At 36.1% G+C, this 19,105-nt stretch overlaps 1 protein-coding gene across 2 annotated transcripts in view; it reads right to left on the bottom strand.

The window, feature by feature from the left end:
• The window catches only part of NBN (nibrin), a 44,859-nt gene that overhangs the window by 9,546 nt on the left and 16,208 nt on the right, over positions 1 to 19,105 (bottom strand). For both annotated transcript variants that reach the window (XM_027843513.1, XM_027843447.1), the window contains exons 9-12: positions 17,264 to 17,390; positions 15,005 to 15,277; positions 12,079 to 12,514; positions 6,475 to 6,540 (exon numbers count right to left, since the gene is read on the bottom strand). In XM_027843513.1, coding sequence (XP_027699314.1) covers positions 6,475 to 6,540; positions 12,079 to 12,514; positions 15,005 to 15,277; positions 17,264 to 17,390 — 902 coding nt within the window. The remainder of the gene's footprint in view (positions 1 to 6,474; positions 6,541 to 12,078; positions 12,515 to 15,004; positions 15,278 to 17,263; positions 17,391 to 19,105) is intronic.

The following is a 19,105-nucleotide window of genomic DNA, read 5'->3' on the forward strand; positions in this document are numbered from 1 at the left end:
GGCAAAGGAGTTAGGATTACAAACAAGAATCACTACCCAAGAAAACTGAGTATAGTCCTGCAGGGGAAAAATGGATATTCAATGAGATAGAGGACTTTCAAGCATTCTTGATGAAAAGATCAGAGCTGAATAGAAAATTTGCCTTTCAAATATAAGAATCAAGAGAAGCAGAAAAAGGTAAATAGGAAAGGGAAATCATAAGGGACTTAATAAGGTTAAAATGTTTACATTCCTACATGGGAAGATGGTATTTCTAACTCATAAGACTTTTCTCATTATTAGGGTACTTAGAAGGAGTCTATTTAGACAGAAGGTACAAGTATGAGTTGAATATGAAGGGATGACATCTAAAAAATAAAATTAAGGATTGAGAAGGCAATGTATTGGGAGAAAGAGAAAGGGAGGGGCAAAATGGGATAAATTATCTCACATAAAAGAGGCAAGAAAAAGTTTTTACAGCGGAGGTGAAGAGGAGGGAGATAAGGGGGAGTGAGTGAACCTTACTCTCATTAGAATTGGCTGAAAGAGGGAATAACATACAAACTCAATTGGATACAGAAATCTGCCTTACCCTACCGGAAAGTAGGAGGGGAAGTAGATAAAGGGGGGGAAGGCGATAGAAAGGAGGGCAGATTGGGGAAGGGGGTAGTCAGAAGCAAAACACTTTTAAGGAGGGACAGGGTGAAAGGACAGAGAGAATAGAATAAATGGGCATGATAGGATGGAGGGAAATATAGTTAGCAATAGCAACTGAAAAAAAATTTTGAAGCAATGAGGCTCTGATAAAGGCCTCCATTCTCAAACACAGAGAAACGAGTCAAATTTATAAAAATAAGAGCCATTCCCCAATTTATAAATGATCAAAAGAAATCAGATGAAGTAATCAAGGCTATCTATAGCCATATTAAAAAATACTCTCACTATTGATTGGAGAAATGCAAATTAAAACAATTTTGAGGTACTACCTCATATCTATTAGACTGGCTAATAGGAAAGATAAATGACAAATGTTGGAGGGGATGTGGGAAAAATGAGACATTAATGCACTGTTGGTGGAGTTGTGAATTGATTCAACCATTCTGTAGAGCAATTTGAATCTATGCCCAAAGGGCTTTAAAACTATGCATGCCCTTTGATTAAGCAATACCACCACTAGGTTGTATCGAAAGAGATAAAAAACAAAAAGGAAAAGGACTTATATGTACAAAAATATTTATAGCAGCTCATTTCTGGGGGCAAAGAATTAAAAATTAAGGGGATGCCCATCAATTGGGGAATGGCTGAACAAGTTGTGGCATGTGATTATGATGGAATACTATTGTACTATAAGAAATGATGGGCAGGATGCCTTCAGAAAAACTGGGAAAGGGGCAGCTAGGTGGCACAGTGGATAGAGCACCGGCCCTCGAGTCAGGAGGACCCGAGTTCAAATCTGGCCTCAGACCAAACACTTGACACTTAATAGTTATGTGACCCTGGGCAAGTCACTTAACCCCAATTGCCTTTAAAAAAAAAAAAAACTGGGAAAGACTTGCATGGGTAGAGCACACAAAGTGAAATGTACTGTGTACAAAGTAACAGGAATATTGTAAGATGATCACCTGTGAATGACTTAGTTATTTTCAGCAATACAATGATCCAAGACAACTCTAAAGGACTTGTGATGAAAAATACTATCCACCCCCAGAGAAAGAACTGATGGCATCTGAATACAAATCAAAGCATACTTTTTTTTTTACTATATTTTTCTTGAGTTTTTTTGTCTGTTTTTATTCCCCCCCACAACGTAACTATATGGATATGTTTTGTCTGACTACATATTTGACCTATACTGCTCATCTTCTAAACTAAAGTGGAGTGAGGAGGGAGGAAGGGGGAGAGTTTGGAATTCAAAGTTTCAAAAACAAATGTTAATTATTTTTACATGTAACTGGAAAAAGAGAAAAAAAAACAGAAACAATGACAAAGACAAATACAGAGAATCAGTGGAAGAATTCTGTGACTTGATACAAAGTAAGCAAAACCAAAAAAGCCATATTCATCATGACTACAACAATATAAACAGAAAGAACAAAAACAACATAACAACTGAAATTGAAAGCTGAGAAATTACAATGACCAAGCAAGGCCACAAAGAGAGGGTATACCTTCTCTTCCTCCCCTTAGTCTTTACAGAAGTAGAGGATTATGAATGTATAACACTTACATGTCAAGACTTTTCTGATGCATTTGTTTTGCCGAATTATCTGTTTTTCTTTTTAATTGTTATAAACGATAGTACTCTGAGGTGAGATGTAATGGGAAATATAAATGATGTAAAGGACAAAAGATATACTCATGTGGGAAAAAATGGGAACCATAGAGGGGAAATATTACAGAAAGTATGTGCTGAAAGTTAGTGAAAGGAGAAAAACAACTGATATAGATACAGTAGTATACTACATAATTACTGTACAAAGGAGATCTAGGAAACAGATCACTGCCACAAGCTTGAAATGGAGATCTAATAAAGCAATGTTGAGGGGCATTATCTATATATTTACAGTTCTCCTGCCAAAAGTACGTAAGTATATAGCAGCCAATAATCTTCTGGCCTCTCAATAATTATTTTACTTTCAAATGGTAGAGGAAGTAACAGGGAAATCCTATTCTGGATTCTATTTTCACCAGCAAGGAGAAAATGCACGCTATAGTAGTAATGATTAGAACCTTGAGGGCAAATGACTATTCTATCATAACTTGTGATAGAGGACAGTGGTTTGATGAGCACTCTTGATATCTGGAAAGCAGATTTCAACAGGTGATCTAAAAAATATTTATGAGGAATTGGTCAAGCATGGACAGGTAGGTATCAAAAATGAAATTCTAAAGACCCAAAGAGAAATAATTCTGGTGTGATAGAAAAAAGTTTTCAAGAAAAGAATTAAGTGCATGTAGAGTCATCAACCAATTCAAATTTTTTTTTTTAAATGCACAGAAAATGGAAGCAAGGGCAGGTAATAGAGACTGAATGAATATAAATGCATGATAGGATTCTATAAGAACAATGTTAGGAATTCTAAAGCTTATAATAAGCTGAAGCTGGCAAGGAATACTGAAGACAACAAAAAAAGGTTTCTTACTTCTTAAGCTATTATCAGAGAAAAGAAGGGGATCAAAAAAAGGACAAGACCACTGCTCAAGGTAGATGGGACAATAGCAGATAACTGAAATATTAATTTTGCTTCTGTTTTCTCTACCAAGGAAAATAATCTTTACATCAGAATATTATATAGCTAATAGAGAGTTGAACTGGATCAATAGGGAGTCAGTAAAGCTCAAGCTGATTGCCTTTGATGAGCTTAAGTTACCAGGTCCAGATGAACTACATCTTGGATTCTAAAAGAAGTAAAAGAGGTGCTTGCTGAACCACTATGATGAATCTCTGAAGGAAATGTGGACAATGGAGCTACCACTGATTGAAGGAGGGCAGCCATTATCCCAGTGTTTTAAAAAAGGGAACAAAATGGAAGTCTGATACAAAAGGCAAATGACCTTGACTTCAATTCCTAGCACAGTTCTACAACATGTGATTAAGGGATAGTGAACATGTCTTCATCAAAAAGCAGTTCATGGTACGGGCAGCTAGGTGGCGCAGTCGATAGAGCACCAGCCCTGAAGTCAGTAGAACCTGAGTTCAAATCTGACCTCAGACCAAACACTTGACACTTACTAGCTGTGTGACCCTGGGCAAGTCACTTAACCCCAACTGCCTAACCAAAACAACAACAACAACAACAAAAACAAAAAAACAGTTCATGGTAGGCTAACTTCATTTCCTTTTCGGGAACAGTTACAAGATTATTAAATCAGGGGAATAATGTAAATATAATTTAGATTTTGGCAAAATGTTTGACAATAAGTAGAATGATAGAATATACGTCCACACAAGATCTTGAGAGCACTAGATATCTGTCTATACTATTAAGATGATGTTTTATTAGGAATAAATATAGTCTTATACTTGGGTTCATATAATCAAATCTTAAATGTAAACTATCAACAAGCATGTGAAAAAATGGTCCAAACAAAAGAAATGTTACAAGAAATGACAATTAAAACAACTCTGAGGTCTCACCTAACACCCATCACTTTGGCAAAGATGATAAAAGACAGAAACATTGGGGTAGCTGCAAGGAGAGAGTAATAGTTGATGGAGATGTGAATTTGTGCAACCCTTCTGGGAAACAACTTGAAGTTATGCAAAAAAAAAAAAAAATCATTAAAATGTTCATTCCCTCTGATCTACAGAGCTCAGTACCGGGCATGTGCTCCAAGGTAGTCACAGAAATATATTAAAAATATTTTTAAGCAGCATTTTTGTGGTGGCAAAAAACTGGAAACAAAGTGGGTGCCAATTTATTGGGGAATGGCTAAACAAACAGTGGTGTATGAATTATAATAATTGACATTTATAAAGTGCCTTAAAGTTTGCAAAATGATTTATGTACATTATCTCATTTGAGCCTCAACAACTGTCAATAACTCATAGGTACCACAATTAATAATACTGCCGTTTTATACATGAGGAAACTGACTCTGAGAAAGATTAAGTAATGTGCATCTGGCCATAAAATTAGTGTTACAAGAAGGATTTGAATACAGATCTTCATGAAACCAGGTCCAGTATTATTAACTGTCACACTGTCTGGAACATTGCACCATGAGAAACAATGAATGTGAGGAATCTGAGAAACATGGGAAGACTTGTATGAATTAAGACAGAGAGCAGTAAGCAGGAGAAGAGAATAATATACAAAATGACTGCAATAATATAAAAGAAAACAATGTTAAAAGGAAGCCCAACTCAGATTAAGGGTAACAAACAGTCTTGGTCCCATGAAAAAGAGGATGAAATATAACTCTTCTTTCTTGATAGAAAAGTGGGAGGCTAAAGGTGCAAAATATTGCATACACTGTCAGACTCTATTGTTTTTTGCTATTTTACTTTCTTTCATGGAAGAGTATATCAGGAAATGACTGTGACATAAAAATAAAAATATAGCAATTAAAAAACAATCAACTTCATAAATTCAAGATAGGGAAAGAGTGGCTAGAAAGAAGTTCATGTAATTAAGATCTAAGGCATTATAATGGAATGCATATTAAAAGAGGAATAGTATATCCAAGACTAGGGAGATCATGGTCCTGTTTTCTACATCTGTCGGACCACATCTATATGGGTGTTTACTTTTGGGTATCACATTTTAAGAAGCACATTGTTAAGTGAAGAATATTCAGAGGAAGAGGAGTCATATAATGAAAGGACAAGAGTATATTCCAATGACTTAGGAACATGTAGCCTGGAGAACAGAAGGCCTTGGATACAGATGACAATTGTTTTCAAATATCTGAAAGCCTGCCATGTAGAAGAGTTACTAGATTTGTTATGCTTGGCCCCAGTGAGCAGAAGCAGGAGTTACGGATAAAAATTGCCAAGAGAAAGGTATAAGTTCAATGAAATAAAAAACTTCCTAACAATCAGGGTTATCTAAATATTTAACAGGTTGCTTTGGGAAGTAATGGGCTGAGACCTAAATCAGAGTTGTTTAAACAGAAGCTGGATGACACTTGTTGGAGAGCAGGAAGCTGAGACTCTTAGCTAGATGGTCTTGAATGTGGCTTACAACTCTGAAAGTCTGAAAGCAGAAGAGTTTGAACTTTACTTGAAAGGTAACAGTGAGCTTCTCAACATGTTTGAGCATGCTAGTGGCATGCGCATGCACGCGCGCATGCACGCGCATACCCACACCCACACTTATTGTGGGAGTGGTATAAAGATATCTACTGCTTAATTCATACTCCAAATTCATACTCCAGTTAAAAGACCTAAAACTATTTCTGGCTCTTATTCTAGGGAGTTCTGTGCTAGGCAGCACAATTACTCTGGTATACAACGGATTACAGTATGTTACAGTAAGAAGTGATTTATTAGCATCAACCAGAGTCTCACAGTTAAACTAGGGAAACACATAACATGATATTATGATGGATTAATAGGCAATAACCTATTATTTTTATACATCACATAACTGAAATGGAAAAATCTAAAATATGCTTCAATTGGTAGAAAGAAACTTGAAGACAGAAAAATATAATTCTAAATCATCATAATCTGTTATGGGAATGGTTAATTAAAAAACCAGCTCCAAATCTGCCCAAAAAGCAAAAAACGAAAAGAAAAGGGTAAACAAATGAAAAAATTTGGGAAGCTCTGCACATTTGGTTGAATGATCACCACAGTACTACTAAGTCATTTGTCTGATCTATAAAATATTCAAGAGCTATCATATGCAAGGCTCTTAAAAATTATGGCATGCAAGGTTTAGGAAACTGTCTTTTTGTTGTTATTCCTGCCATCAAAAGTTATCAAATATTAATTTTATTCTTATAAAATTAACTGAACAATAATTATTGCAAATTTCCTCTAGTTACCTGTTCTTTTACAGAAGAAAGTGTTTCTTGCTTGACCTCACATTTCTTCCCTAGTTCATTTTCTTGCTGTTAAAAACAAAAGCAGGTTTGCATGTTATTTTACATAAAATATTTTATCTTTTTACACTTAATACATGGAGAAGTAGCTCTAATACATATACTTTCCTAAACAACTCTTCCTAATACAATAAAACATTGCCTTGGCCATCCTTTTAAACTAAAACCTCTTTATAATACTATCCTTAGCACCAAGACCTCCTCATTATATTCTACACAACGGAATGCTAAATTTCCTCCTGGCACTTTGAGTCAATTTAACAGACATAAGCATCTATCATATGCCAACCACTGTGCTAAGTGATGGGGCTATAGAGACAAAAATAAAACAGTTCCTGCTCTCAAGGAGCTTATAGGAATATTAAATTCCCTTATAAATGGTCCATAAAGACTGAATTCATAGTGACATCATAATAAAAATTCTAGTGAATTCGTACACTTAAGATGGAATTCAGAAGTAATACTGAATATATAATGAGGGAAGACAAGTAAGTAGCCTTCATTTTTTGATGTTTGCTCCAGGTGGAGAAGATTCAGTATAAATAGAAGAAAAACTGCTAGGTAAGTGCTGCCTGGGAAGTACCTGAGAAGGATGAAAAATGAAAAAAGGTAGAAAGAGAAAGGAGAGACAACTACAAAAGACCCAATATCACTGGGGCAGGTCATAGGGAGTGTAGCATTGACTGTAACGGAAAATGAGAATGTTGCTCAGCATTTATTTCATTGTTGTGGTTTGTCCTTCATCCTCAAACAGGACCATGACATCAGGAAGGTGATGCCATGACTTGCAAGTGACTTGGATTTGAGTGAGTGAGGGCTGTGCAAAGTCACCAGCCTCACTTTCTCCTCTGAAGCCATTGGGTCCAGTGGCAAGATATATATCAGGATCACTGGAGATGATCCCCAGTGAACACATAGGGCTATTACAGAATAGTAAGACAGTCTGTACTTTAAATTAGAGGCATCTAACACAGCGTGCAATGCTGCCATGTACTGTCTGAATCAGACTGAAATGTAATTAGGAAATATTGAACAAAATAAATTAAAATGTAATAGAACACAATGTTAATCTATGTTTTTCTCAGTCAATATAAGCAGCAGAGATCCTTATGTACTGTTTAGTGGCCTCTGTTTCTATTTGAGTTTGATACGACTGATTTAAACCCAACTCTGCACAGAATAACTGATGGAAAGAAATTTACTTCATTAAATAAAACACAAAGAGAAACAGGCTACTCAGGCATTAATTTGGGCATCACTGTCACCAGCAGCCACTTGGAGGCTAAAAAGTACTATTTGACTGGTTTTAAAATGAAAAATAAACATAAGTGCTATAAACTAACTTATTAGTTCTCAAAAAGCATGAAGATGGATACTCTACCAATAACTATTTTAGGTACTGCCTTTCCAAAAAGTATATTTTAGGGACCATAGCATGAAAAGCAGGAAATCATTCTTATTAAGTTAAAATTGCAACTTAATTTTTTTTAAATGAGCAATTTTATTTGCTCATGGCCACAAGACAGGACCTTCATAGTTTGTGAAACTGAGTGGGATTACACTGGTCAACTAAAATTGACAAGGGTCTTGACTTCACAAATTATTTTTGAAAAATGATAAAAATTTCAAGTTAATTAAAAATTCTATCTATCTAAATTTCAAAAGTTCAAAAACTGGTTTTATCTCACTTTATTTTCCAAATGACCCTATAATATAAGTAGTACAAAGATTATTATTCTAATTTTTTAAAACAAGGATACAGAATGTTAGAGAGGTTATACAATTTGCCCAAGGACACAAAGCTTCAAACTTAAGTATCCTGACTTGAAGTCTTAATCTCTTGGCACCATATCAGCCTCCCCCTTGGGACAAGAATCACCAAAGTGACAATTTTGTCAAAAATTTTGGTCCTAGGCAATGACACTTTTCTGATTTTTGTAAGATTTGCCATCTTAAGACAAATGAACTCAATTCAACATATATTAAGTGCCCCTTATATTAAAGTCACTTACTCATAATCAAAGGAGTATTCTCTCCAAAGGCACACTAGTTTTGTTTTTAATTACATTACTTTAGAGACTATGAATGCTGAAATATAAAACTGAAGTTAGAAAAAAATCAAATGTTAGGAATTATAGAACTCGTAATTTAAGAGTTTTTAACAATCATTAAATAGTCTAGGTAGGACTTACAAAGAGTTTGCATGCTGCTTTGTCAGCCCCGTTCTAAGTTCCTGCCCTCTGTGTACTTATTGATCATTTACTTTTTACCAACCACCTGCAAATTGCCTGCCAATTCGACCATTGTATCAAGAATGCCTTCTCCAAAGTCACTAATGATCTCCTAACTGTTAAAGCTGATGACCATCTCAATGTCACCATCTCCTGTCCTTTATACTATCCTTTCCTCCCAGGTAGTATCTCATTTACTCCTTCATTTAAAAAGCACTGAGCTCCTACAATGGAAAAAGCATTGCAGTTAAGTCCCAGGGATAATAAAGACAAAAATGGAACACAGGCTTGACCTTCAAGAAGCATTTTCGGGCAGATAGGAGAGTGGGGGAAGAAGTGGAGTAGAGATAATATGTATGAGGATAAATGAAAACTAGATAATTTGAGGAAGAAGAAAGCCTAGGACTGTCTACCTGTCATCTCTCTCTCCCATTTCTTTTCCTCAGTTTTCTCACTGGTTCTCTAGCCTTCTCTTGACTACTATGTATTAGTGTCCCCCAAGCCTATGTTCAAGGCTCTCTTCTCTAACCTCTCATATTGAAACAAACCAGCCCCAAAGTTACAAGGAGATTAAGAGTGGGTTGTGCTGATGTGGTCTCTCAGATTCTGAGCAGAATATGATGGCAAGGACAGCATCAGAGTACTTGCAATCCCCTTAATCCTTGGAATGAATATACTGTCTCAGAGAATGATACATGTAAAACTAAGTTTTAGGAAAATTAATTTACATAGATTACTGGATGGTTTCTTTTTTTTTTTTAATTTTTTTTTTTTTTGTGGGGGCAATCAGGGTTAAGTGACTTGCCTAGTGTCACACAGCTACTGTCAAGTGTCTGAGGCCTAATTTCAACTCAGGTCCTCCTGACTCCAGGGCTGGTGCTCTATCCACTGTACCACCTAACTGCCCCTACTGGATGGTTTCTTGACTATCTCTGATTCAAGTATCTGGTTACCAGCAGAATAGTGGTTACTATCATATGTACCAAGAGGAAGTCAGGGAAGACAAATAGGAAAAGGAAGAGGAACGGGAAAAGGAAAAAGAAAAGAAAAAAAGGAAAAGGAATAGCAAAAGGAAGTGAAATAAAGTATCATGGGAGAGAAGTTAAAAAATATTAGAGAAAGCAGGATATGAACATAGAAGGCACGGAAGAAACAAATTCAAACATGTTCCAAAATGCCCAGTTCTGACATGCCACTTTCCATACTATGGCCCATTCTTGAGAGGTTGAACATTACTGATTAAATAGTCCCACCCCTAGAAAACAGTAAATTCAAAAACTGAGCTAGTATTCTTAACCACTTATAATTCAAGGCAAACAGAATCCTTGTAAAATAAAAAACTTAACAAATCAGTAAATGTCTATACTTGTTTCTTTTTTCACCGGTGGACAGAGAACGCCCAATTTCCTTTGTACAGCAAACTGACAGCAGGAAACTCCTAATAACAGCAGCTGTTCTGCAATGCACAGGATTCCCCAGGGCACCTGAAGGTTAAATGACCTATCAAAGGTCACAAAACCATGAGTGAGAGGTAGGACTTAAACTCCAATCTCCCTGACTCCAAGAGCAACACTCAATCCATTGTGCCCTTCTGTATCTCAAGTACATAGGAACGTTGGTTTTTTTTTTTTTTTTTTTCAGTACATGAGTTATTCCCAAAGCTGGCCCCTTCAAAGAAAAGGCAAAAACCACAGAACCTCGAAGTAGGAATGGCTCTTATAGCCCTCTGGTCCAACTGGTCATTGACAGAATATCTCTTTAAAAACCCTAGACACTGGCTATAAATATATAAATATAATATATATTATATAAATATATAAATATATAAATATATAAATATAATATATTATATAAATATATAAATATAATATATATTATATAAATATATAAATATAATATATATTATATAAATATATAAATATATAAATATATAAATAAGGACACTGGTCCTTATTTGAAAGTCTCCACAGAGGGATAACCAACCACATCCCAATGCAGCCCATATTCCACTCCTGTATATCTTCATTTATTTGGGGGTGGGGTGAGCAGTGGCAACTTGGGCTAGAGGACTTGCCCAGAGTCACAAAGCTAGTAAGTGTCTAAGGCCAGATTTGAACTCAAGTCTTCCTGACTTCAGGGCTGGTGCTCTATCCACTGAGCCACCTAGGTGCATCTCAATAGCTTTATTGAGCAATTTTCTATAAATTTCTATTCCTCTCATCAGTTTTAAGTCATAGATCCCAATTTTGTGTTCTGGGCCTATACAAAACAGTTTAAAGACATAATTTGTTTTCATTACCCTTCTTCTGCAAAACTGTAGATACCAAAATCTCAATAATCAAAAGTGCTACATATGCTAAAATAACATGCTGCCTTTTTCATAAGCATACCTTTTGCAGCATTTTTCCAGTAGTGGTTCAAGACCCCAAAAAATTATTATTTGATTAGTCATACTGATTCATCCACATTAAGTTAATATTATCTCCTTTGGTTCTAAAATTGTGAAACAATTTGGCAGGGTAGAGGAAGTACTGTTTTTGGTTGCTGAGATCCATTTTAACCCTGAGGCTTCTGTAATAATTCCTACAGAGAACAGGGCAAAACAAGTCATTTTCATTATTCATGTGTACTTAAAAGAGGCAACATAATGTTGTAGGGGATAGAGATGGGGCCTTGGAGTAAGACCAAGGTTTAAGTCCCATGAATGATGGACAATCTTGGGCTCTGGAACAAAAGGAAGCTAATTACCCCTAACAAGAACAGAATTATTCATCTTACCTTTGTCAGAATTAACTAAGATAACTGGCCAGATTTCTGTATGTGATAGTACTATTTACCTTGATAATCCTTTCGTTAGTTTGGAATTTGAACAAAGACCACTTGTTATTTTAACTAAAGGAAAGCCTGGGGAGCTTCTGAGAGACCAGATGCAACCACATGTCTTTTTCTTTAAAGGCAACATACAACTCACTATTTAATCCATCTTCACTTTGTTTACTCTTTGGATAATGGTAGGTTAAGATGAACAATGGGGCACAATGGAAACAGCATCAGATTTAACCTTGGAAGACCTGGATTCTAACTCCAGGGGGTTAGCACACTAGCTATGTGGCCCTGGGCAAGCCACTTTTCCTTTCTGACCTTCAGTTTTCTTATCTGGTAAAATTAGTGGACCTGAAATTCACTTTTCCTTAGAAGAGAAGCAGGCAAGGTTCACTTTAAATAGACACACAAGACTTCACCAATTATTAGTGGCATCTCCTAAATTCCTATTTCCTAACAAATTTAACATAAAAATCAAATAAATATTACTTACAGCTACTTTGCAACTTTCTTGAATTGGTTTGTTATCCTCAGAGTCATTTTTTCTTATATCCAGTCTCAGTTTTTTTCCTAAACTGATTCTATTCACTGACCCTTGAACTCCAACTTCTTGTTCTTGTTCTGTCCCCTGATGTAAGTGTTCTAACACCTCATTTTCCACAGCTAAATCGTCCATTTCTTTCCTCTTTTTCAGGTTGGGTTGAAGAAGTTCATCAACAGGACTGTTTACATTAGGTTTTAGATTAATGTTTCTATATGCTTCATCTGTTTTTATATCCAATGCACATGGTCCTTTCTGGGGTTGGTGCTGCTCTTGGTTTCTCTGGGCTGAGGAAGTCATGGGTTGTGTTTGGTCTAAAAGAGAACAAGACAGTTCTACTCGTGCAGATTTGGATACAGACTCTTCTTGCTCTTCTTCATCCCTTTCCCTGAGTTAAAAGAAAAACAAAATAATACCTTGCATTTGTCACATCTCAATCTTCATTTGATAGTTAAGAACAACATTTTAATCAATAGCAAAGTAGATTTTTGTACTTAGGGGAAAAACTGAACAGGGAATTAATTCAGTTACTCAGACACATAATACTATAGATCTCTCATATACTCTAATACTATGGGTCCCTATATAGGACTAATCCTGGAGAAACTCAGGATCAAGGCCACCTTCTCTTTCCTAGCAAGAAAGTGAAAAGGTGAAACCAGCAGAGTAAAGAGACAGAAGCAGACACCTCTAATGTAGTAAGTCATAGTTAGAAGAATAGCCAAAAGGCTTAGAAACAAGACAGATCTGCAATGACAGGGGAAAAAAAGATCGTGAAATAGCAGATAAAAGTTGCCATTTGTATATTTAAAGGATAAAAGTTTTCCAAGTGTTTTACATATTTTATCTAATTTGAACTTCACAACCCTGAGGTAGGTATCAGAGGCATTACTGCCTCCATTTTATGGATAACAAAACTGAGCACCAGAGGTAAACTCACTTGCTTATTGTGCCACAGATGGCTAAGTATATAAGGCAGCATGTAAACTTGGGTCTATTTGACTATATTCACAATGACAATTGGCTTCTTTTAGGTCAGGTACACATTGTAAATAATCCTTTAGTTACTGTTGCATGTGAAGGACCATTGGGGATATTTTGTTTGACTTTCTCCTCAAAGCAGAAACTCCCTCTACAACACCCCTAAAAGAATCTCCCAACCACAGGAAACAGCTTGTTCTGTTTAATTTTGTTTTTAACATCAGGGAAAGGAAATGCAAGGTTCTGGATCCTGGAATTGAAATAATTTTCGCTGATGGTGAGGTGGCTGCATACCTCTCTAAATGGATGGCTGAGGTAAAGTGAAGATGGGCAATGGTAACTGAAGCAGTAGAAGAATTGGGAGACCAATGAGATAGGAGAATTATCAGTAGATGAATTTGATTTTTTTATTTTTTAAATTAATTTATTTTTAGTTTTCAACATGATGAATTTGATTTTAAGGAAGACTAGAGACTATTGAGACAGGTGTGGTAGGCACAGAAGAAGGAAGAAGTATGTCCTGGACTTTAATAGATGAATGAATAAGGATCTGGGCAGGATGACATAATTCGAAAGCATGAACTTCAAAAGAAGTGCTTGATTAGCCATAGCAGAGCAAGGATCTGGAGGCAATAACAGGAAACTAAGAATGTGCCAACTCCTCCTGCCCCTTTTGAAGGGATAGACGTACTTAAAACCTAGCCCCTAGTTATCAAGGAGGGGAGAAATAATTGTGGCCAGGGAGTCTACCTTCAAGACTACTGGCAACAATGGTTCATCAGTTGCCATCAACAGGCAGAGAAGCATAAGAGCCCTGGGGATGGCAGCACCCTTCCCCACCACAAGACTACCAGTCTTGCAGCCAGCTCAGCCCTTACACACTTCATCTGAGGAAGCAACACCTGTGGAAAGGTGCCAGCTCTCCTCACCAACTGTTACCCACAGGGCACGTATGCCAGCCTAGATGGCAGCCAGGCACTCTGAGGAAGAGACAGGAGGCAATGTGTGTCAGCTGTGTCAAACCACCACCCCGACCATCATTTACCCTCAAATCCCATTAAAGACAGCCTTGAACCCAAGAGCCTTGGGATAAGTAATGCTTCCAGCACAGTGACCACTGTCATCATCCTGGGAAACAATTCCTGTGCAAATGTAGCCTGCCAACTACAACTACTGAAGCCTCAAAAATTCTTGTCACCAAAGTCCTTAACACTGTCAAATGGCTCAATATTAGAAACTGATGTGACTTTATTACTGTCTGCTATTCCCTAAGGGCCACTGGATCTATTCATCTGACTTGAAACTGAAACCTTCCATATGTATTGTCTTCTCCACTACAACATGAACTCCTTACGAGCATAGACTGTTTTACTCTCCCATTTGAATTTCCTTCTCTTAGCACAGTTCTTTGCACATAGTAAGCACTTAATTTTTTTTCATTCATTCAACAGAAGTGACCACTATTAGAGATGTATTTAAAGGTGGAGACTTCAACTCCAATGCTCTCTGCACTGTGTTCTAGTCATTCATTTGAGTTTAACTGTGAAGAGAAGGAAAAATAGTAGCTATAAGCAAAAGGCAACCAAGTGGTGAAGGGGAGACTAAAGCTATTGGAGAATAGGTATAAATAAAGAAAAAACATCTTAGAGAAGAGAATGAATGGCTTTAAGGGCACAAATGGAAGGGTTAGCTTAAAAATGGAGACACCTCTTCCTCTGAGATGGGAAAAATAGGATGGCTTTCATTTTTTCAGTTAAGTAGCAGGCAAATATATCTTAAACCTTAATGATGAGCAAGCACAACACATCAAATACCACAGACCAACATATATTTGTTCCAGATAACAAGTAAATAGTCATGTCTTCACAAAACATAAGTAGAATTATTGGAAATTTACCTTTTCTTTGTAACTGACTGGAAGTAGTTTTTAATGGAGTTAGTCTGTTGTTGCTGAGAATCCTGTTCTTTCCTTCTGCTTGAAGTCTCAGTTGTAGAAAGTTGATTATTTGGAGTTTTTACTGTAGTATGATTAAGTGGTTTTGTCCCTAAATTAACACTGTAATTTGTATTAGGAGTCTCTTTTACAGTGAATATTTCTTGTGAAAATATTTTGGATCTGTGTTCCATTTGTGGAGTTTCATTCTCTTTTGGACTTTCACTTAAACCCATGCTGAAATAAAAAAGACATTCTAGCTTAAGATGAGTTTAATAGAAAGCAACTCAATACAGAGAAAATTGGTTTTAAATAGAATTGTGTACTTCTCCAAAAATTTTAAAAAGCTTTGAACAGGTACCAATTCAATACTACAAAGAATTTTTCAATCTGAGAAGATGTTATCAATTTAGCATCACAAAAAGGTGCTACTTTTTCATCTACGCTCTTTGATAACACAAGTTATTACTTACAGGAAATTTTTTTATAGATTTCTTTTTTTTTTCTACATATACTTCTGCTGTACAACCTACCATGTACTTTGCAGGGCTGAACACATAACAGGTCCTGAGCTCAAATCTGGCCTCAGACACTTGACACTTATTACCCATGTGACCCTGTGCAAGCAACTTAACCCCAACTGCCTCACCAAAAAAAAAACAAAACCAGAACAAAACAAAAACACATAACAGGTGCTTAATAGATGTTAATCATAAAATACGATTTCTTCAGAAATATACCCCACTAGTATTTGCCAGATATACACTGGGTAAGAGGAGTTGATTTTGAGGTTTAAAAGGTAGTATTCATTAAAACATGTGACAAACCTTCACATGGGCAAGTTTAAATTGGGAACAGGAAAAGAAGGTTTGGTGCAAACCTATGAACTTGGTTGAGGGAACTTATGATGAGAAAAACTCTATCAATGCAAGTAAGTAATTACTCTGCAACATGACTTGCCCAGAATCATGCAGATCGTGTAGGTCAGAGGCAGGCCTTGAACCCAGGTTTTCCCAAATCTAAGGCTGGTTTTCAATGCATTATATCATGCTGCCTCTCTATCTCAAGCTTTTAAAGTTCAGAGAGAATCTTAAACACGATTCCATCCAAATACTAAGGTTGGTTTTCCCAACTCTAAGGCTGGTTTTCAATGCATTATATCATGCTGCCTCTCTATCTCAAGTTTTTAAAGTTCAGAGAGCATCTTAAACACTATTCCATCCAAATACTAAGGCTATCAAATCAAGGTCTGACAAAAGAGAAAATTAAAGTAAAACTTAATGGAAATAAAATGAACTAGTGAGAATTCAAATTTGTCCATTACCACAGTTTCAGAACTAGTCTTCACCATAAATTCTCTCTTTTGAATACTTTAAAATGCATTAGTATCTCATAGAGAAAATATTAACTGCAAAAATAAAAATATAGTTATAAATCTGTGATGTAAATATATTCAACATTACATATATATATATATATATATGCATTCTACAAACCAGTCATAAAAACTAATTTTATCACTTTACAGCCTTAATGAATATATTTTCTTTTTCTTTCTTTTTAAAAACCAAACCCTTTTTGTTATCCTCAGCCTTCCATGCACTCCTGATGTATTTGCAAGATCTTGTCATGACTTTGTATTCACTTTCTCTTATTGGCACTTCTGTCCGTAACTGTCACCAATTCATGTTAGCTGATGAGTTCCTGTTGTGGCCACATCCATCTCTTTAGAAAATGGCTCTTTTCATGGAAAGGTTTCCCTTCATGTCTTCAGAATCCCATTCTTGAAACTGTTGGGCTTTTTATTTTTTTTATTTAAGGCAACTGGGGTTAAGTGACTTGCCACGGTCACACAGCTAGTTAGTGTCAAGTGTTTGGTTTGAGGCCGGATTTGAACTCAGGTCCGCCTGACTTCAGGGCCAGTGGCTCTATCCACTGTGCCACCTAGCTGTCCCGAAATACATATATTTTCAAAGAATAAGAAATAATTTTCTCTTGATCAGTATCTCTGTTTGTATTTCTCAAGTTTATTTTCTGAGAGACAAAGTTACTAGAAAGTTAAAGGTGATTAGAATATTTATATAGTAGTAAGATAGTTTTAAAATGATATTAGCAACTTAATTGTTCTGGGTGTTAGAGACTCCTATATATGCTATTAATTTATTAATAAAATAACATCTCAGAAAAAGAAAAAAATCCAGTACATTTACAAAGAAACTTTACCAAGTATCTGCATGTTCTGATTCTGTGTCAGGTATACATGCTGTGATATTCATTGTGGTGCCTGGCATTATGGTTTCATTTACCATTACATTCTGAGAAAGACTTGGCCTCGGAGTTGGAGTCAATCCTATAAATTACACATGAAAAGAAATAAAATAATGAATACCTCTAAGTCATTCCTCATACCTCATGGTAACAAGTTGACACACAACAGACACTTATATCTACTCACATGAAGTTAATACTGCATGCACAGACAAATGAATGGGATAATCTGCTGCTAGTAACATTGGTTATGTTCTTAATGCTTCTTACTGGATGGTAATTAAGACTGGATTTATTTTAATCAAATCAATTAAAAATGAATCAGTACTTAGGCTACTCTAGTAATAACCTGCTTAACATGGTTAACTGATTTCTGGGTGGAAGTGACCTGGATTTAGTCAGAGTCCTTGGTTTGAATTCTAGTGCCCCTCTTATTACCAGTGGGGCTTGGGCAGGTCATTTCCTATGTATGGGCCTGAGTTTCCTTATTTGTAAAATGAAGAGAGCTACTCAGATTATCTAAGACCCCCTCTATTCTAAATTCCTTGAAACCACATCACAGGTAACATTTAAGCTTAGTTCTTTTCATGAGAACAATGTTATATAAATGGATGACTTGCCAAATGAGGCAGAGTTTTGTGGCTTTACAGTAGGGTTAGGTTAAAATGCATTAATAATGCTATTGCAAAATGATACCAAATCAGGGTAACATTACATGGCATATTCCTTATGTGAGATTTAACTTACAAAAAGGACATCTGTCACTGATACTGCATTCTTTACAAGTCAGAGATAAAGATTTCATTTTTAGAAAGAATACTCATATTTTTGGAAGGGGTGGGATGGAGTCAAGAAAACCTTTGAGACTTCTTTGTCTCCCAAGAGAAAAGAAAAGAGGTCAGATTTTTAATCTTCACAGGGATATTATACCATATAGTGATGCTTACCTTTACAGTTTGGTGAATGTTCCCTGTTGTCTCTTTTCTATCTACTTGGATTGGTTAAAGAAAGTGAGGATATTTAGCCTTCAGATGTGTGTGTGTGTGGGGGGGGAGAATATGACTGCTATGTCTTCATGTAGTTGAAAATTTTTCATATGAAGGAGATGTAAGGTTGTTTCGCTTAGTCCCAGAAGGCAAAACTATTTAACAATTAGAGAGGACTTAATGAACAGTAATCAAAAGATACTGTGGAGGAAATTCTTGTTCAGACAGAAGTAGGATTAAATAAGTTTTCTAGGCCTCAATTACCTCATTTGAAAAATAAGGGGGTTGGATTAAATGGCTTCCAAGGTTTCTTCAAGCTCTAAATCTATGATCCTACATCTTTGACTCTTTCCAACTCTGAGGATCTATGCTATGTATAAGAGAATTATTCTACCCCTACATATAAGATATTCCAGCTTAGGAGTCCTTAAAGAGGTGTTCATAGAAAGGAAGCTTTCAGGGAACTTAGCAAAAAAAATCACATTTATTTGCACTAACCTCTAACTGAAATTTACTATTTCCTTCAATTTTGAATGTAGGCAACAAACATGATTCTGAAATAGGGTCCATGGGCTTCACGAGAATACCAAAGGGGTCCATGACATAAAAAATAAAATTAATAACCCCTGCTCCAGATCAATCCCTCCCCAGGAGTTCTGAATAGGAAATTAAGAGGCAGCTGCCCTTAAATGGAGCAGGGCAGACTCAGACCTTTCAACTCCTTTTCGTATGTACAGATCATTTCTAGGTCAGTCTTAATCTACAAAGGAAAGTCATTCTCTATCAAAAAAAACAAAACAAAACAAAAAAA

This window comes from Vombatus ursinus, unplaced genomic scaffold (genome assembly GCF_900497805.2).
Source record: "Vombatus ursinus unplaced genomic scaffold, bare-nosed wombat genome assembly UNPS02000577.1, whole genome shotgun sequence".
Taxonomy (NCBI): domain Eukaryota; kingdom Metazoa; phylum Chordata; class Mammalia; order Diprotodontia; family Vombatidae; genus Vombatus; species Vombatus ursinus.